Genomic DNA, 21146 nt, shown 5'->3' on the forward strand with positions numbered 1-21146 from the left:
CAAAGGAACTTAAGAACCTTAATAAACAATGCGGCGATGCTCAACCCTAGCCACCTCCTTATCATGGGAGACTTTAACTATGGCGACATCGACTGGAGAAACGAGTCCACCCCGAATGACTTGAATAACCCTGCTACTCTTTTTGTAGAAACTCTGAGAGATAATTTTCTGTTCCAACATGTGAGAGACCCGACACATTACAGAGGGGAGCAAACACCCAAGCCACTTGACCTCATCATTACAAACGAGGAGGGTATGGTGGCCAAACTGGAACACCTTGCCCCAGTTGGCACCAGTCACCATACAGTGTTGTCATTCAGATTTAACTGTTACCTAGTTCAAGATAAGGCCAGGCCAAGGTGCAAATATTACAAGGGAAATTACAATGGGATGAGGGAAGAGATGAGGGGTATCAACTGGCCTGACTTATTAAGGTACAAGAACGCAGACACTACGCTGAATATCATAACTAGTAAAATGACCCATTTGATCGATAAATATATACCCAAGACCAAACCCAGTGCTTCTAAGAATACGAGGGGATCACTACACGTGAACCATGCGGCGGTCGACAAAATTAAGAAGAAAACCCAAAAATTCAAGACGTGGGTTGGGTCAAACGATGAGCAAGACAGGAGGATGTATGCAAGAGCCAGAAACCAAGCAAAGATAGAGTGTAGGAGGGCTGAAAAGGAGTTCCAGAGGCTGGTTGCACGCGAGATCAAGTCAAACCCAAAGGCGTTTTACCGCTATGCAAAGTCGAAATTGAAAACGCGAGTAGGAGTATCAGACCTGAGGCTTGAAGATGGTAGTTACGCAGATTCTGACCAGAATAAAGCTGAGGCATTGAACAGCTTCTTTTCCTCAGTGTTCACAGGAGAGGATGAAACTAACCTTCCTGCGTTTGAGGACAGACGGTTCGACACAGCACTGACCCACATTGTGTTCACAGAAGAGGGTATTAGAAATACACTGTCCAGGCTAAAGGTCCATAAGAGTCCCGGACCTGACATGGTGCATCCTAGAGTGCAAAGAGAGCTGTGCAACGAGCTTGCAGAGCCCCTGAAGCTCCTGTTTTGTAAATGCCTGGATGAACAAATGGTCCCCAGTGAATGGAAAGTGGCTTATGTGAGTCCTATCTTCAAGAAGGGCGATAGTCACTCCACGAACAACTATAGACCGGTGAGCCTGACCAGCATAATATGTAAAGTACTTGAGAGTATTATCAGAGATGCCGCGATGGAACATCTACTACGAAACAACCTTGTAAAAGATTGCCAACACGGTTTTATGCCGGGGCGCTCTTGCTTAACACAATTGCTCAAGGTATTGGATATTTGGACCCATATTCTGGAACGGGGTGGTAATATCGACAATATTTACCTAGATTTTGCCAAGGCTTTCGACAGTGTACCCCACGAAAGGCTGAAAATCAAACTGGAAGGGTACGGAATTCGGGGAAATGTCCTAGCGTGGATAGAAGACTTGCTACATGACCGCAAGCAGTGTGTGGTGATTAATGGCACGAAATCGTCATCTGTACCTGTAACAAGTGGGGTACCACAGGGCAGTGTATTGGGCCCGCTGTTGTTTGTTTGTTTCATAAATGACATACCTGACGTTGTACACTCCTCCATACAAATGTTTGCCGATGATGGCAAGTTATTTCGGGAATTAAGAACCAAGCGGACTGTGAAGAGCTGCAGAAGGACCTCTGTGGGCTCCAGGAATGGTCGAAGAAATGGCTGCTGAGATTCAATGTCACGAAGTGTAAGAGGATGCACCTGGGGCGTACCAACGGTAAGGAGGCGTATCATATGTCCCAACGGGATGAAGAAAATGCACTAGTTGAGACTGTGTGTGAGAAGGAGCTAGGTGAGTATATTGACAATGAGCTGAAGTTCTCGGGCCATTGTGAGAAGAAGGTAAATCAGGCAAATAAATTATTGGGTCTTATAAGAAGGTCGTTCAGATATCTAGACGGTCCGTCCCTCGTGACGATCTCCAGGAGTGAAGTGCTTCCCCATCTGGAGTACTGTCACCCCATCTGGTCCCCGAGATATGCTAGGGACTGTCAGTTGGTTGAAAATGTTCAAAGGAGGGCCACCAGACTGGTGCCTGCACTTCGGCACCTCAGCTACCCTGAGAGATTGGAGCGCCTGAACTTGCCTAGCTTATACTACAGACGGGCAAGGGGGGACCTAGTTGAGGTGTATAAGCATCTCAGGGGGCACTACTCAGTTGAGTGTCCTTACTTGGAGCTGGCGGACGCTCGCCCCACAAGGGGTCACAGCTCAAGATTGAAGAAGCCGCAAGTCCAGAAAACCGTGAGGGCAAACTTTTTCGGAGTGAGGGTTGTAAACTCTTCGAACAATCTACCAGAGAGTGTTGTGACGGCACCGAGTGTGAGCTTGTGGGGTTATGAGATATTTGGTTCACACTCAGGATGGGATGGAGAAAGGAAACTCACAATGTGCTCACTGTATACATATTGTATTGGATGTACAATGCAGCTTGTTGCTGGGTAGGTAGCAAGGTAATAAGCGTTGAGTAGAGAGAGCTGGGTGGTGAAGGTGCCCAGAGTGAGGGCACGCGGCTTGAGGGACGCCGAGGTCGCTGGCGGGAGCGGCAGCCGCACGGCTGGCGCGGAGGAGGTGTTGCTTGCTGGTGGCACTGGGTAGAAAAGAGGCTTGTCACAGCGGTGTCAGGCCTTATAAGGCGGGGGTAGGCGTGGGTAGATAGTTGACCCCCGCTCCGTGGGCGGCGCTGGAGGCGTAGGCTGGGAAATTCGAGAAGGTTCGGTGCTTGTAGGGGAGGAATCCACTACAAGCTCTTTCAAGACCAAACTTGACTAACACTGGAGCAGGTTCAGGTACATTCAGGAGCCGGTGCATGCCCAGTACTTGCCAACAGTGTGTAACAGAGACGTGACCGATCGCCCAAGCGGCTAACGAGTCGATCAGTGGTGAAGAGGATAAAAGAAAGGGAAAAGTAACAGAGACGTGACCGATCGCCCAAGCGGCTAACGAGCCGATCAGTGGTGAAGAGGGTAAAAGTAAAAAGATCTAATTGTGGTGTACAGGCATCTCAAAGGGCACTACTCAGTCGAGTGCCCTTACCTGGAGCTGGCGGATGCTCGACCCACAAGGGGTCACAGCTCAAAGTTGAAGAAGCAGCGAGCCTAGAAAACTGTGAGGGGTAACTTTTCGGAGTGAGAGTTGTGAACTCTTGGAAGAATCTGCCAGAGAGTGTTGGGACGGCACCGAGTGTGAGCTCTTTCAAGACCAAACTTGACTAACACTGGAGCAGGTTCAGGTACATTAAGGAGCCAGTGCATGCCCAGTACTTGCCAACAGTGCGTAACAGAGACGTGACCGATTGCCCAAGCGCCTAACGAGCTTTTCAGTGGTGAAGAGGATAAAGTAAAAGTGTAAAGCTGTGGTTAGTATAGTTACCACCATCGCTTTTACTGAAGAACCGAAGGGAGAAGTTCCCTTAAGTAGGCAAATAATTATCTCTTACTGCAAAATAATCAATGTGTTACTTTGAGAAATTATGACTATATATCCAAATTTTATGTATTTTAATGTAATAATCTGGTGTTATCGCACAATATCATGTAAGGGATTAATGTGTTGTCACTCCCCAGCCGCCGGGCGTCGCCACCGTCATCCTCTTTAATGTTGTATCTTCCTTGAATAGAATACTTGGTGACAGTTACAGTACTGTGACTGTCACTGCGGTAGTGTAGAATCGTGGAATTTCAACTTGATGGAAGGAATTTATGAAGAAATTGAGGCGATTGAAGCGATATATTGCGGGAAGGATGAGTTCTGTTTGCACTATAAAGGTCAGAGGAATCATTTGAGGCTTAGAAATATGTAACAAAATGTTGGTTGTGAAAATTTCAATTGGTTAATGACAAGCAGGTTGGTAATTACTGTCGTTTAATGCCATTTCTTGTTAATATAGGTTGTACTTAGGGAAGGAGTATGGAGTACAGTATTATTTTTCGACCCTTACATAACTTATATCTTAACCCCTTCACTGTGTTTCCCGCACTTGCCATTTTTTCTGTCTACTGCCAGACGATTTTATTCAACTTAGGGTAACCTCCCACAGCCAAAGGGTTAACTCGCCTATATCTCGAAAACTAAGCATCTGCCCAAGAAAATTAATTGAAGTGAAGTAATCAGCGTACAAACTGTGTCTTAAAAACACCCTCCATAATTGCCGAAGGTATGACGGTCACCAGTTGTATATTATCCAACAGAGTTGTCAAAGGGGTATTATTATCATTTCGGTCATCCAGTGAATTTTAGTAAGTTAGGATAGATTTGGTTTGGTTGCAGTCGAGAAGCAGTGCTGTGACCGATTTTTACTGGTTAGGTTTCAAATAGGTGGATGACCGAAACGTTAATTTTACCTTAAAAAGTACCGGACTTTGCTGCTTAAGTAAAAGTGTTAACGCTCATAGGAGCGTTATTGGTTTGTGCTGGATAATAAGACCCTTGTCGTTGACGCGATGAGTATAATTCGGTCTAAACCTGTTAAGGAACAATTCACATATAACAAATGCTGGTATATCGGGACACACAGTTTGAATAGTACGATCAATAACGGTACATAACCTATTAACCTCCAACTCACAGAAAAGAGGATGTTCTTAAGACGATAAATAAACTAAAGAAAACAAAATCCCCAGGGCCGGATGAAATTTTCCCTCGAGTCTTGAAAGAGTGTAGGGAACAGATTAGCGGACCCCTCGTAAACTTATTTACAAAATCATTAGACAGCGGAGTTGTGCCAGACTTGTGGAAACAGGCAAATGTAGTACCCATATTCAAAAAGGGAGACAGAGCATCAGCGTCAAATTACCGGCCGATCAGTTTGACGTCAGTAGTGGGGAAATTTCTTGAATCAATGATAGCAGATAGCATCCGATCGCATCTAGAGAAAAGCAAATTAATCTACGACTCTCAACATGGGTTTACAAAGGGAAAATTTTGTCTAACAAATCTGCTGACATTTTTTAGGAAAGTCTTCGAGGTAGTAGATAATGACGAAAATTACGATGTTATTTACTTAGACTAGCAAAGCATTTGACAGAGTACCGCATCAGAGGCTTCTGAGAAAAATTAAGGCTCATGGTATCGAGGGGAAAATTTTAAATTGGATAAAATCATGGCTCACCGATAGAACGCAGAGGGTCAGCGTAGATGGTGTTAAATCTGAGTGGGGCCGTGTAACCAGTGGGGTTCCCCAGGGGTCAGTACTAGGCCCACTCTTGTTCATAATCTACATAAACGATCTAGATACTGGGATCAGCAGTGACATAAGCAAGTTTGCGGATGACACCAAAATAGGGTGGCAGATTAATTCAGGGCAGAATGCAAATGCATTACAGGAGGATCTAAATAAACTGCAGGGGTGGTCTGAAAAATGGCAAATGAAATTCAACACTAGCAAGTGCAGCGTATTTAATATTGGAAGAACAAATATTGATAATGTATACAGCCTTAACAACATCAACCTAGAGAAGTCGACTTGTGAAAGAGACCTAGGGGTACTTGTAAGCCCGGACCTACAGCCTAGAAAACAGTGCGTTAATGTTCGAAATAAGGCAAACAGAGTATTGGGTTTTATATCTAGAAGTGTAAGTAACAAGAGTGCAGAGGTCTTATTGCAACTATATCTTGCGCTAGTCAGGCCGCACCTCGATTATGCGGTTCAGTTCTGGTGCCCCTATTATAGAATGGATATAAATTCACTAGAGTTGGTGCAGCGAAGAATGACAAAAATGATTCCAGGACTTAGAAACCTTCCATATCAGGATAGGTTAAAGAAACTTAACTTGCATTCCCTAGAAAGACGAAGAGTGCGGGGAGATATGATAGAAGTATTTAAGTGGGTGAAAGGAATCAATAAAGGGGATATAGATAAAGTTCTTATAATATCTGAGCAGGATGGGACTCGGAGCAACGGATTCAAGTTGGATAAGTTTAGGTTTAGGAGGGAGATAGGAAGAAACTGGTTCACAAATAGGGTGGTGGACGAGAAGAACAAGCTTAGCAACTTTGTAGTAAGTGCAGGAACTCTGGAAAGTTTCAAAAGGAGGCTAGATAGATTCATGGATGATAGAGAGTGGTAGTAACTCTCGACAGGAGCTGCCTTGCACAGGCCAACCGGCCTATTGCAGACTCCTTATTTTCTTATGTTCTTATGTTATCAGGACACAGTTTGTATAATATGATCAATATACAGTACATAAATACACTTATTAAAGTTATTTAGAGTTCTTAGAGGATTTAATAAGTCACAATCACACTCACGTTTTGGGGTCTAGGGTTTGACCAACGAGAACAAATATAATATCCTCTTGGTAACTGTTGTCTCTACAGTAGAAGGCGATACAGCTGCTACCAGCGTGGCCGACGCGCCCATTTAATCACCTCAGCAAAGTTCGTTGTCAACACTCTGTCTCGTCTAGTTTATCTTACTGTGGCTATCCCTCTCATTCTCTCTCTCTTCTAGTTTATCTTACTGTGTTGATAACAAAAAGTATGGTCAATTCATAGTCTTACACCAATCTTTCTCTCGCTGTTTATATATGTATTCCATAATGTTTAGACAATTCTAAGATTTTTCTTTTATGATAATTCTGCCGGAAATTAAAGATAACCGAGATACAGTATTAATTTTTCAATTTTATTAGGTTTCCTCAGTCACACGTGTTGCCATGATTTGTTTACATCTGGCACCAGTCTTTCTTTTGATATTAGAAATATATTTTTCTTATGGCATTTGATGAGTTCACACATTCACTTAAAACAATCCACCATAGCAAAGTAAATGTACAGTAGCTAGATAAACAATGTATTTGCTCATTTTTCTTGTTTATACTGCATAGTTTTGATTCTAAGAATATAGAATAATTTTCTTAATTTTTCTTGTTTTATTATGCTCACAGCAGTAGCCAGTTTTTTCTTAAGTAAAAAACATGTGAGTATAAGTCAAATTGGCTCTCATCTTTAACTGTAACATAAAGACAATGAAATTCCACTGAGCTGTTATTATTAGTAGATGTAGTCTCTTATTCCTAATTATAGATAAATATTGAGATGAATCATTGAGTACTGTATTTCGACCCAGGACAGTTTTTTGGAAAGCAGTTATGTCTCTTTAAAGAGTTCACTTATTATAAATGTGTGGTGTCTCTCAGGAGCTTCTTCAGTGGAGTTTTCGGTGACAACAAGTCCAGTAAGCAGCCATGACCTGAAGATTACACTAGTGTTTATTCTGTCATCACCCTTATATCCCAGTGAGCCTCCATCAGTGTCTGTACAGGTAAACACTGCACTAATATTCATTATTGTTTGTATTTTGTGTGGTTATAATAACTCATTGAAAATACCAGTAATTTTAATGTTATTTGTGAATTAATTCCTCTTAATGGTAAATGACAATACAGGTGCTCCTCTATTTAAGAACATTGGACTCATTATACTTACAAACTTTCAGAGATACAAACATCACCATTGAGGGAGGTTACCTTCCAGAGCAGTTGTTTAATGTGGATGACACTGGCATATTTTGAAGAAAATTCCAGATAGAACATGCATCACCTAAGAGAAGAAGAGTGAGCCAGGTTTTAAGGCTGTATTGTAGGGTATAGCTGTACTAAACATCTATTATCTTTTAATTTTTTACAACATGTTTGGTATCTACAAGAGTAAAGTTGGACTTACACCTCCGAGGCCCCGTTGTGGGTTGTTTGACCTGTGCCCGTGTGGGTTAATTCCCGTAAAAAAAAGAAAATAAATAAATAAATAAATAAATGGACTTAGGAACAAGCCTCAGGAATGTAACTTGTTCGTAAATAGAGGAGCACCTGTGCACCTAATACTGTATTGTACAATAGATCTCCATTATTGTACGGTCCTGTACTTCGCTTTCTTTACTTTCTGGTGCCCTAAATTACTCCCTCTTTTTCTTTATTGCGTAGTCAAATAAATTTCTTTATTACTTAGTTTTAAGCAGAGAAGAATTAAAAATATTTTCAAATGAACCACTTCGTTCTTCTGCCGACAAGCGAAAGTTTCCCCTGCACTTCACTAGATGGCAGCATAATTTATTACACAATACAAACAAATCATATTTTATAATATTATTTATGGATCAGGCAGTTCCATGTAGCCAGCAAATCTGTTTGTTGAAACCCCTATCCCCAGGGCCCTGGCATGTAAATGGGCTGAAAACTTTTAATAAAATATATAACTTAAAAATTACCATGTGAAATTTACTCCAACCTCTTCAAATACTCTTTGGTATATTTTTTGTTTATTGAGCCAGTCATAAATACAGTGGTCCCTCGGTTAACGAACGGTTCGATTTACAAAATTTTGGTAAACGAATTAGCTCCCATAAGAATTTTCAGTTCGATTAACGAAATCCTTACGACAAACACGTTTTGTTGTGAGCATCAGCTGACCGGCTAGTCCGCCTATACAGTGAGTTCTGCTATAACGCGTGTTTTGATAACGCGAATTTGCTCTAACGCGATTTATGAATTCGGAACAATATTTGTATAACGCGAACGCTTGTTTGCTATAACGCGATTTTTGCTTACTATTTCTCCAATTTTGTGGTATTAACTGTGATTATGGTAAAGAAGAATATCTCCAAAAAGCGTTCTGATGATAGAATTCCCGGTGATTATCGTAAAAGAAAGGATATAACACTTGAAGAGAAGCTCGATGTTATCAACCTCAAAATCACCCTTCTCCCCCATCAAGTTACATTCATATTTTTTCAAGGTAAAGTGTTACATTTACTGTATGATTTCATTATTAGATATGAATGTAACATTTATTTAGACTGTGCTATCCTTTGTGTTAGGCTAACTACTAAATTTTTTCGATTTCGAGTAATCTGCACCTAACCCTATTTTCTCCATAAGCCCTGTTATTTCTATTACGCGATTTTCTATAACACGATATTTTACAAGAACACAATTATCGCGTTATAGCAGAACTACCTGTACAGTAATTGGTTCTATGTTTACATTCGTTTCCAGTGAAGTAAATACAGTATCAAGAAAGTTGGTCTCTTGTATATTTCTGCATTTTTTATATTAAAATTATTGGTCATTCTGAAATTTAGTTAACATATTGATAATATAGACAGTACAGGGAACAGTTTTTGTGCGCCCATCAGCTGATTGAATCACCCAACAACGCTTCTTAGTTTAACTTTGTTTACAGTGGAGTGAACAGCGATTTTGTTGGTCACTTGAATATTTTAGCATTTTTACATTAAAATTATTGGTCATTCTGAAATTTAGTTAGCATATTGATAATATACAGTGCTGAAATTATTATGAAACATGAAGAAGGCATGAGAACCAATGCACTCTGTAAAGAATATGGCATCATCATCGACTGCCTCTACAATCAGCTGTTTGATATGTAAACAAAGTTGCCGGTAATACGACATACACACCTCAAAGTAAGTTAAAATACAGTATTCTATTGTTTTTTATTTATTATTGTACAGTATACTGTACAGTACAGTACAGTACTGTATTCAATTTATATTTAATGTTTTGTTAATTCTATTATTGGTATACAGTACTTTGTATGTATACTTTCTCTGTGATTTGGAACCAATTACCGAATATCCCATTGAAATAATATATTCGGTTAACGAACGACTGAAACTAATTGTGTTCGTTAACCGAGGGACCACTGTACAGTACTGTAATTACACTTGTATTTTACAGCTAGTCATTAAAATGTAAGTTTTTTGTTTTATTATTTGTTTTATTCCTTTGTTTTGATGACTGATATTATATACTGAAGCACAAATTTGATTTTCTCCAGTGCTCATCCTTGACACGTGCAGAATGTGATAGTGTGAAAATTTTCTTGATGGAAGTTGCCAAATCTTGCTGTGGGTCATCTATGGTACTGGATCTCCTCACTGCCTTGCAAGAGAAAGAAGACATTGGAGGAAAACATCAGGATGCAGCTATGATGAAGAATGACACAAGTAATGGTAAATAATGCCTTTACCTTCTGCTAAAGCTCACATTTCTTTATATTGTACAGTACAAGGTGATCCATTTAGAGGTTTGTTACTTTGCCTCGTATTTATCTAACATTCACAATGAATATCTCCTTTCATAAGTGCTGTTAGTATTACCAATTGCAAATGACTACCTTGTAATATAATGAGGTAGACCAGCAGTTCGCAAACATGGGGTTGCTACCCCAAGAGCATCATAAGGGGTCACATAGAGCTCATATGATCGCTGGACTCCCATAGAGCTCATGGGGTCGATGGGTTTCTATAGAGCTCATAGGGTCGCTGGACTCACATTGAATCTAAGGGGTCGTTTGATTCACCTGGGTCTTGCAGCAGTCATATGTGATTTTTTAGTTTCTTTAGTCCATGTTGTCATTGACTGAAGGATGTGGCCAATGGGTGCTGTCTCATTAAGTCGGGACCATAAATTATGAGCAAGGGATTAATGTAGTTACTCTCCTTGTGTCAGGTCAGTCAGTCCAGATCAGCTTGCCCTAATGACACATATTGCAACAGAACTGTTCTCAACTCAGTTCACTCTCTGCTTCTCATGGATGCAGACAGAAAATGGTATCAAATTTCTATAATAGATTTCCCGAGTTGCTTACTGAGTCTTGTATTTGTTCAATTTCCATTCAAGACTTATGTAAAACTGTCTTTTTTGCACTCAAAATGACAGAATTTCAGGATGAAAACGAGGCAAGGGTGAATTTTGATGTCTATGGTGACATATGAAAGTTTTGAATGCTTTATCAAGAGCTATCAAGGTTCTGGTACAATTTGGAAGCATCTATGTCTGTGAGGCAGTTTTCTCATTAATGGTGTTTATAAAAAAACTATTATCATAACCGCATATCAAACCTCAAAAATTTTATACTGTATTATGTTGCTTAATCTCCATTACTCCCAGGTATAGAAAATTAATCAAATGATAGCGTACACTTGTCAGATATGAAATATGACAGTTGTAACTTAGAAAATATTATGCTATGTTGTTTAATCACATAATTATACCCCCAGTTAACAAAAAATCCATTAAATGATAATGCACACATGTCACATGTGAATTATGACTGATGTAACTTGTATTGAAAATATGACAAAGTTGTAACTAAGAAAATTGTACGTTATGTTGCTGAACCACAAAATTATACCCCCAGGTATAGAACATTAAATGATGATATAAACATGTCACATATTAAACATGACAGAGTTGTAACCTATTTCTGCCAGTGTTTACCTTTAGACTCTATTGTGTACAGTAATACATCTCTCTTATTTATTTGTACAATTAAATATGTAATAAGGTTGGGTTTCTAATTTGTTGCCACTGTGCCCTATGACATCCAAGCAAAGAATAAACAAGTACTCTACTGTACTTAGCTATATGTTAATGGAAAGTATACTCACACATCCATTAAGAAAAAAGATATGTATATAAAATCCATGATGCCAATGTAGGACAAAGATATGGTGGATAAAATTCACAAAAATCTCGATAAAATTTTTGGTCTAAATTTGAGTGGTACTTGTACTCAATTGAATCATTCTTTGCAGGGTATGTTGTATGTAAAACCTTTTCTCCTTTGAATATAGGCAAAAATTAATAATATGGTATTATTGTGATATGTAGTGATGTCAGATTGTAAGTTAGCTATCAAATAGATAGTACTGTATAGAAAGTGAAAGGCTGTACAGTATTTTAGTTGTAAAAATAAGATTACAACATACATGTACTGTATTACTTAAAACTGCTCACATTTGCTTGATAATAATATACTGTACAAGTACTGTGTAATATGTATACCGGGGTACTTGCAGAACCTGTGACCTGTATCCTGCAGTTGGATCACATGCGGAGTAAAGCAAAGTACTTAAAGACAATAAAAGCCTGGTGTGAAGAATTGGACCTTGTTGGCCGGATAGTGTTCTGTTTACGATGGATATTTCTATTTTTGCAGGGCAGTGCAGACGATATAAAGGTATGTAATCATAACCTTGGTCTACATGGAAGCACTAACTTAGGTTAATTTTTTGCATTATGTTTACAGAAGCAACATTTTTTACTTAATGCCAGTTGTTGGTTACTCATGTCCAGGGTACAAGGGGTCCCTGACTTATGAACGAACGCCGATATGAATGAAGTCCCATAAAGTCAATTATTTTAAAAATCTGACGTAAGCACAATGGTTTGTAGCAGTTACGTTCGAGAACTAGCTTGTGTGGCGTAGAGGGGAGGCAGAGCAGCACATGGGGAGTGATCGTCGCACCCAGTCACCCGCCTTGAGGGAGCAGGAACTTAAGAATAGAGCATGTTAGAGTTAATGATGATGTTTGGTAACTTAATCCACTCATCCACTACTCTATTTCCAAACCAGTGTTTACCTATCTCGCTTTGAGTTTGCTCCTTGTTAGTTAATTTAAGTCCCTTTGTTATACTATATCACCTTTGTTTAGCCCCAACTTCCATTTATACATGCTTTAACCTGTCTCTGTACTCAAGGTTCCTAATGCCCGGGATTAGTCTTGTCATTCTCCTCTGAATTCTTTCTAGGGATTTGATATTCATTCTGTAGTACAGTGACCAAAACTAAACCAATAATCCAAGTGAAGTCTTACAAGTGCAAAATATGTACACACACACACACATTCATTCACAAAACACACTCAAACTTGTGGCGCAGGCTCATTTCATCACACATACATTATATACACTCCGATACAGTTTATTCACACATACATAAACACAAGCATTTCTAACAGGTAAGCGCTCACACACACACACACACACACACACTACTACTACAGTACTTGTATTATATCATATCCTTGGTCATCCACATCTTCATCGCAACCAAACAACTACATTTGCTCCTCAAATTGTTAGGTAATCAAACTTTGATGGGAATGCTTGGATGCAAATCTATGCTTGGCCATGACTAAGAAGACATTGACAGGCCTGAAGATAATTTGTCAGTCACAACCAACTCTTTACATGCTTGCTGGGGCAGTTTCTAAGACAAATAATTGCCCCTGAGCATATGTAAACAATTCTCGCTAAAAGTGTCTCCATGTATCTGGAAGGGTCTGGTTAAGTGTACACAATTTTAATTTTTATATTCATATTTTAAAATGTGGTAAAGACTTGTAACAAAGAATAGACCAACCAATTGAACAACTACAGTAATGAGCTACTTAGTGATGAAATGAAAAATAGATAAAGAGATAAACGATACAGAAAATACAAGTTTCACATTGCATAGCTTGATAATTTGATCCTTCTAGGGCCATTGGGTGGACCTACCATGATTCTTAAATTATCTATTTACTGTCCTGTGTTACCTTTAGGAAGTGTGGAAAATGGCCATAAAACATTGATGATGGTGATGGTGAATTACCTAAAGTTATTTCATTAATTATATCAAAACATGCTGTATATTATTGCATCTTATCTAATTGTTACAGGACATCTTGTGCACCATTGTAGATGAAAATAATATATTTCATTACATAATTCCATTCAGTAGACTCTCTTGCCTAGTTTTTGTATTCTTGTACTTCTCTTATGTGGGATATTGTAATATTCCATCTTGGTGCCTCTCTGGTAAATATTGTGATAAAATCATTTACAGTAAATATTGCATGTCATACTCTGAATAATTAGAAAATAAGTTAAAATATTTCCCAGATGATATTGTATGGTTACATTTACACTCTTAATAACTGTATAAATATAATTTAGTTTTACTCTTTTCATCAGATGTATATCCAGCGGAACAAGACTCAGTGTGTGGACGTCAACTCGTCAGGAAAACCATGTAAAGAAAGGTTGTTATCTGTACTCTATCAAGGTAATCAGCAAAACAAGTTTAGTAATTTTGAAGTTCATCAAGTAGAAAACATTACTGAATTTAAAACTTGGATGATGAGCTGTGGATTATCAGACTTATTTAAAGATATTATAGAACCAGTTACCTCTAGGTGATATGTTAAGTGCCCACCTCACTTTGTGTCATAAATATTTAAAACTGTTGTTTGTGCATTTACTCATGAATAAAATATATGCATGTTTTTTCTTTTATCTTTTTTTTTATACGTATTTGAAAGTTACAAATTTTATAAAAATATTTAATGTATAAGCGAGATGCAAATCTAGGGGAATTATTGTGAGTAGAATATTTTTTACATCAACTACTGTAGACAAAATAATGTTTGCCTTTCCTTTCTATCAAATGTGATTAGTTTATTCATTCTTACTGCTGCAAAATACTCAAGAATAAATGAATCTGAGATGTTTAAATGTGAATGAATGTAATCACAGTGATAAGGAAAGTGATTGAAAAAACAAAGGACGATTGAAAGGAAATTGGATTGTCATGTTTAGTGCAACACAAAGTTAAGGAACAAATAATAGAGCAAAAGCTAAAGGTATGACAGAGTTATTGAGTGATGGAATGTGGAGTTGTTTCATTGAATATTAGGGGGTCAGTCACAGAATGTTACGAATCAAATTAAAAGTAGAGAGAGAGGGAATGGGCAGAGTGAGAAGGAAAGAGAGGTTCTGGGAAGAATTGTACAGTATACCCGGTAACTGTGTTGAAGGCTTCAGTGTGAGATGAAGAGATAATGATGTGGGAATTTAAATTCAAGAATTGGTGATTGGGAAATAAAAGTGATTGTGGGTAAATATGAAAACCAGAAATAAATGAAAATGGAAAGATTTACTAGAAGTGTGACCCAAGGTCTGATAATGGGGAATACATAAAAGACATTCATAAATATACATAAAGTTGAGATAAAATCGAAAATAGAGGTTTGTTTGAATGTGTTGATGGATAGAAGAATGTATTCTGAGGAGCAGCTCACAGAATATCTGAGCATTGCTAAGTGGAAGTGAGATTAATAGTGAATGGAAGGGTCAGGGTGAAAGACATTCAAATTGAGTGGAGCAAAATAATATACAGTAGCTGAAAACTTTTGTTCCTTCATCTTATTCCCATAGATGTAGGAGCTGTCACTTTCATATATTATACTATTGTTTATACAGGTATATGTAGCCATTATTTAAATTCTTTCACCAATTGTAGGAGTTTGAAAGCAATATAAATATGAAAAAAAATGAGTGGCAATCCAGGATTATGAGTACAGTGGAGGAGGGAATATGCAGTCAACATTGTCTCAGATGTGGTGGGGAAGCATGTCTTCTCATGTGAAGCCAGGAAGCTCCATTTGTAACTTGCAGTAGAACAGGTGACAAGGACTGCATCAGCACACTTACAGGTTTGATCCTAGGGTTCTTAGGAACTCATATTTTTGTAACTGTGCTGTACTTCAGAATACTAGTAAACCTGGAGAACTAAAGAGATGGAATTGCTTCCAGTTAAGCTCCAGCTCCAATAAATAGGATTTCGCATTAATTACCCATTTTGTAAAGGACATGAACTGTGAGACTACTGTCATACTTTTGTGCATATGCTTCGACTCTTGCAGGCCATAAAATAGTGCAGCAATTTCCCATTTCGAGCTGCCCTGTTTTGCACTGCTTCGTTATAACACTCTTGATCCTAGAGAGAGATTTTATTTATCTACAGTATGTAAAATAAAAACAGAGAATGTTCTAAAGTTATGAGTTCAAATCCTCCCCGTACTGACACCCACTATTCTGAGGTTCACATTTAATGTCATGTATGACTTCCAAAGTACTGTAGATAACTTATAATGAATCAGTGAAACTTCCATCTTAGTTTATACCATGTTTACACATTATACATTGTGCTCTCCTTATAACTTGTATTTGGAAATTTTACATAAAAATGTCTGGGAAAAGATCTGCGAGTAATAGTGCTGTTACTGAAATGTGTGTGTTGGTGATCTGGAATGATTACACAACTTGTGAGGCCTGGAATGTATGTAGTATGTATGTCTGTGTGTGTGGGTGGCTGGTGGGCTGTAGAAACTTATTCATACCTCTCAGTATTCTCAATGCAAGTTTTCATTGATAAATGTTTTTATTGTAACATCATGTTGTGCAGCTACATTTAATTGTCTTTGGTAAAAGAAAACAGACAGCTGATTATGACAAATTTGAGGCTGTAGATAACAGCTAATCACTTGTGTCTTGCAGCAAAATAACCATAGAAACCAGCACACCACCACTATCACCTGCTACCACCACCATCATAACCTGCTACCACCACCATCATAACCTGCTACCACCACCATCACCTGCTACCATCACCACCTGCTACCATCACCACCTGCTACCACCATTAACTGCCACAGGGGCAGATCCAGGGGGGGGGGGGTCCTGCAGGTACAGATCCCCCCCTTTTCATTTGAAAATTCTAATAGTTCCCCTTTAATGCAGTATTGTATTCAGGTGTTTTTGTAAAGCAAAAATTAATTACTACTGACCTCAGAATATCTCCTAATATCAAGTACACATGGCTTATAAATGGCCTCAAAATGTCATGATATTGGTCAGATTAAAAAAAGGAGGGGGGGGGGGCTTACAGCATCCCCTAAAACCCCCCAGCTGGGTGGGCTCGCTATGCTCACCAAGTTTCCCCACCCACAACTTCTTGAACCCCCCTCTCTTTTGATATTCCTGGATCTGCCCCTGCACCATCACCTGCAACCATCACAGTTAGTGATATGGGTGTGTGTTAGTAGTCAGGAGTTGAAGAACACAGTTGTGAGGACTGACCATGTGTGTGTCAGCGGACTGTATCGATGTACACACACCTCACTAGTTTTTGCTGCAATTTTTTTTTTTTTAATTTTAGAGCTACATTTAATTATCGTAGGTAAAAGAAAACAAATAATTGATAATGATAAATTTGAGGCTGGAAATATTAGCTGATCACTTTTGCCTGGCAGTGCAGTAGTCAAAAACTGGAACATCATTTTTACCTCTATCATCATTTCACTCGGCACCACCACCTGATCCACTTCCCTCATCATTCTAGACTTGCTCTTTATTACCCTCAGCTGTCATTGTTAAAGTATTTTTATCATAACACAACAGTGTTGAAGTACTGTACATTTAATTAATGTAGATAAAAGAAAAACAGTTGATAATGAGAAATTTAAGGCTTTAGTCATTATTCCATAATTTTCCATTTGTGTGTGTCTTATTGGGTGATGTAAAATGCTCCACTAGTCGACTGATTTGCATGAATGGTGGTGGTAGTTTTTCATTTGAGGCCTGAAGCATGCATTCTTGTGTTTGTGAGTGGTAGAAGCGGGTTTTTGCGACATAAACACCTATCTCTCGGTTTTCGTTCGGCATGTGCTAATTGTTATTATTTTTTTATTGTAACATCATGTTGTAGCTCTACATTTAAATGTCTTAGGTAAAAGAAGAAGAGTTGATAATGATCACTATCAGAGCAGCAGCTAGCCACCATAAAAACAAGCACATCTCCCCACCTATCACCATCTCATTCATCACCACAACCTCTCTCTCATCATTACAGGCTGCCTTTTCTACCCTTTTTAGTGATGAAGGATTCATCTCACTCAGAAGAACCCTGTGATATCCTTTACCTCTCATTCCAAGGGTTACTTTTACTTTTCTTTTTTTCTCTTCGCTATTGATCGACTCATTAGCCACTTGGGCGGTCGGTCACATCTCTCTAACTCACTGTTGGCAAGTACTGGGCATGCACCGGCTCCTGGATATATCGGAACCTTGAATGAGGTCACACTTGGTGCCATCACAACACACTCTGGCAGATTGTTCCAAGAGTTCACAAGTCTTGCTTTGAAAAATTTGCTCTCATCTTTTTCTGGGCTTGTGGCTTGACGTAAATTTGTTAATTTAGTTACGGCAAATAAAAATAGTAGTGTATTGTGCTGTAACTTTGTTTACTAGTACCCAAATGAAGCATAGGTAATTGCAACAACCTCAGGGACATACCACAACTTATATATAAAGGTATACTGACCCCTTTTACCACTAAAATCACTGAGCACGCTTTTCTTAAGAATTCGTCCTGAGCATTAAGCAAATTATTACTGTACTCGGGTTCGGTCAACCTTCCACTCCCAGTCACTCATTTTGATTGGGCATCCAATCTCTCAGCCAGCTGTGTTTTCAGCAACTAAATTCTTGATTTACTTAATTTTCTTATTACTGTACAGTGGGGTATGCTATAACGAACGGATCCTACTACGAATATTCCTATAACGAACGGTTTTACCTATAAAATTGAGAATGCTATAACGAACGAAACTCCTACAACGAACATAATTTAATTTTTTTTTTTTTCTAATTTATTGTTTTATTATTACAAATATTAATGATATTCTTTATTTCAGGGGTTTAGATGCATATTTATGCACTTTTTTACAATTTTTACAATTTTATATTATATTTTTCAGTGTTAAGTGGTTGTATTTGGGGGCCTGGAACGGATTAATCCTATAACAAACAAATGCTATAACGAACAAGGTTCTAGAACCAATTAGATTCGTTATAGCATACCCCACTGTACTGTATAACAATTCTTCATGATTACATGCATTAACAAGGAGAATTGTTAAGCTCACTCATAATGTTATTTTAAAATTCTCAAAATTCTTAAAGAATATTGTCACTTTACCTTCAATTATGTTCAATAATTGTTAAAATGACTAAAAAATTTAATATTAAACTTTTAAAATTATTGAATGGTATAAACTTCTTGATATTTACTAAAATAGTAAGGAATTTAAGCCCTAGAACCGATTAATGTATTGGTGGACTGATACTAAAGCTGGTTGCCCGGTCAGTGCAAGCGAAAACATGTTGAGGTCGGTTCGTAAGAACTTCGTTAACCGAATTTTTTTTCGTAAACCGAATTGAAGATCCTTATGGAAGGCAGTTCGTTAATCGAAATTACGTTAACCGAGGTGTTCGTTAAACGAAGGGTCACTTTATATGAAAAATATGGATTTTTAATAAAATATTCTTGGAAGGGATATTAGTAAGTGCCTTACATAAGTTCAGTGTAGCTTGTAAACAGCCCATATTTATATATCGTAAGTACCGTACTACTGTCTATATGTTGACTAAATGTGTGATGAACAAATCACTCCGGTTACAAAAATGTAGTGTTTAGATTTTTATATAAGTGCCATAATATCCAGTAGGTTGGTATTGAAAATAGTAATACAGTACAGTACAGTATGAAAAATATTAATATCCCTAGGTAATTTTTTAATGAAATTTGTTTATGTAACATACATAAACCTGGTGTGGCTGTAGTTTTCTAATACCTTGTACCTCAACTACTTACACTCAAAACAATGTACAGTACAGCAAGATACAGTACTGTCTGGTGATATATAACTAAAAGTTAGTTTAGTGTGTACAAACCCTCCTGTATGGAAGTTTGGACTTAAAATTCACCGCAACAAGAATTATAACAGAAATAAGAAATTATAACATAAAAATTTTTAAAGGAAAGAACAAATACAGGTTGAACGTATGAAATTCAGATTTCCATGAACTGGAAACTCTCATGGTCTAGGCTCTGTTGCTGTCAGTGTCACCACGGCACTATTTTCGAAAACGTATTACAAAAAAGTTTTACCGATTCTCTACATGTGTATTTAATGCAAAGTTAAAGTATACAGTACTACGGTGCCAGTAGAGAGAATAGATTATAAGTACCCTAAAGCCAGTAGTGTACAGTGATATCTCCGTTAGCCGGAACAATTGGTGCAGAACACTTCCGGGAATGAGAGATTTCCGGGTAACGAGACGACTCTCTCAAAGCTGGAAAAAAAAATCCCTCATCTGCAGAATTTTCCGCATAACAGAATAATGTTCCATAAATTGCACATTACATCATCTCTCAAAAGCCGGAAAAAATCCCTCATCCCTGTAATTTTCCGGGCAACGTAAAAATTTTCTCGGAAGTTCCAGAAATTGCACATTACATCATCTCTCAAACTGGAAAAATATCCCCCATCCCAGGAATTTTCTGGGTACTGGAAAATTTTTCTCAGAATTTCTGAAAAATGTGCCCCTTGGAAAATCCTTCCCAAAGCCGAAATTTTCCGGAAAATTACGGCTTTGGGAATGATTTTCTGAGAAAAGGAAGTAAAATAAAGATTGCTGTACTGTATTTGTTCATATTTAAAATAATTAAAATAACCCCCTTCACCATCCCAAGAATTACCCTTCTACCTCCGAGGAATAATTTCGCAACTCATCCATAACTACAGTATTCTCTCAATTTAACGGAATCCGATATAATGAACTCAATTTAGCAGAAATAATTTTTTCTGTTATTTTTCATTCGATTTAGTTTGCTAAATCAAGAAAAATTCCATTAATATGCTCACACCTATGTACACACCTCAGACACCTGATATGTACATAGAAACATTATTTATGGCTTACCTTAAACAATGGGGGTTTGGCATTTGTTTTAAAAAATTTCCATTATTTCTAAACTTTTCCAACTGATAGCCACACACTTTTCACTTTCTCCTCCACACCACTTCCTTCTGAGACTTCTGAAAGACTTTCAGCATGACGGCTAAGCACAGTAGTTAGTTGACCAAGAGGTAGTAGTGAACAACACACGCGGTGGCGGCAGGGCACAGACTGAGTGGATGTAAACAAACCCCAAGCGTCAAGCGGCGCATTTGGCACAATTTAATGGAATCACGCTCAATATGGTAAATTAGTTCGCTAAATTGATTGAAAGTAACGGAAAGGGGTGGCTAGAATTAGTTTGTTAAATTGAGAAAATACTGTACCTATACTGCCAAGTCAAGTTCAATATATACAAGTAGATACTGTACAATAATTTAAGGTATTAATACTGTACAGTATTAACACAGGTAGATCTGGCAGGAATCATTCAATATGCAAGACTAGCATGTGTTAAGAAATATGATAAAATAAGGTAAGCACCCTATTTGCGATATTTCGCATTAACGATGCTGATATATTAAGACTACAACTCTATTTGTGATGTAAACAAACTCGCATTAATGATGTTCATCATTGGGCCAACTTGAAATATGGAATTCATCTCTCTCTGCAATTGTTGTGTTATTAT

The 21146-nt window shown here is 38.1% G+C and overlaps 1 protein-coding gene across 8 annotated transcripts; it reads left to right on the forward strand.

Moving 5' to 3' along the window:
* The first annotated feature begins 2815 nt into the window (after positions 1 to 2815).
* On the forward strand, positions 2816 to 15703 carry LOC121857390 (RWD domain-containing protein 3-like). 8 transcript variants are annotated; one of them, XM_042353455.1, is made up of 6 exons: positions 2816 to 2872; positions 7223 to 7347; positions 7522 to 7639; positions 9882 to 10056; positions 11908 to 12068; positions 13847 to 14161. In XM_042353455.1, exons 4-6 carry the CDS (start codon positions 9930 to 9932, stop codon positions 14069 to 14071), a joined length of 513 nt encoding a protein of 170 aa, XP_042209389.1. In that variant the 5' UTR covers positions 2816 to 2872; positions 7223 to 7347; positions 7522 to 7639; positions 9882 to 9929; the 3' UTR covers positions 14072 to 14161. The 8 variants fall into 8 exon arrangements, with proteins under 8 accessions (XP_042209389.1, XP_042209399.1, XP_042209408.1 ...); XM_042353465.1 differs by lacking the exon at positions 2816 to 2872 and adding an exon at positions 3387 to 3441; XM_042353450.1 differs by lacking the exon at positions 2816 to 2872 and adding an exon at positions 3640 to 3929.
* The last annotated feature ends 5443 nt before the right edge of the window (positions 15704 to 21146 follow it).

Source organism: Homarus americanus, unplaced genomic scaffold, assembly GCF_018991925.1.
Source record: "Homarus americanus isolate GMGI-L3 unplaced genomic scaffold, GMGI_Hamer_2.0 scaffold54347, whole genome shotgun sequence".
NCBI classification, from domain to species: domain Eukaryota; kingdom Metazoa; phylum Arthropoda; class Malacostraca; order Decapoda; family Nephropidae; genus Homarus; species Homarus americanus.

Excerpts from the sequence above, each read along its gene's own strand:
- LOC121857390 (XM_042353416.1), top strand. The coding sequence starts at position 3,772 with ATGGAAGGAATTTATGAAGAAATTGAGGCGATTGAAGCGATATATTGC. Across the intron at positions 10,057-11,907 it reads GAAGAATGACACAAGTAATG|AACCTGTGACCTGTATCCTG; the intron begins GTAAATAATGCC and ends GGGTACTTGCAG. Across the intron at positions 12,069-13,846 it reads GCAGTGCAGACGATATAAAG|ATGTATATCCAGCGGAACAA; the intron begins GTATGTAATCAT and ends TCTTTTCATCAG.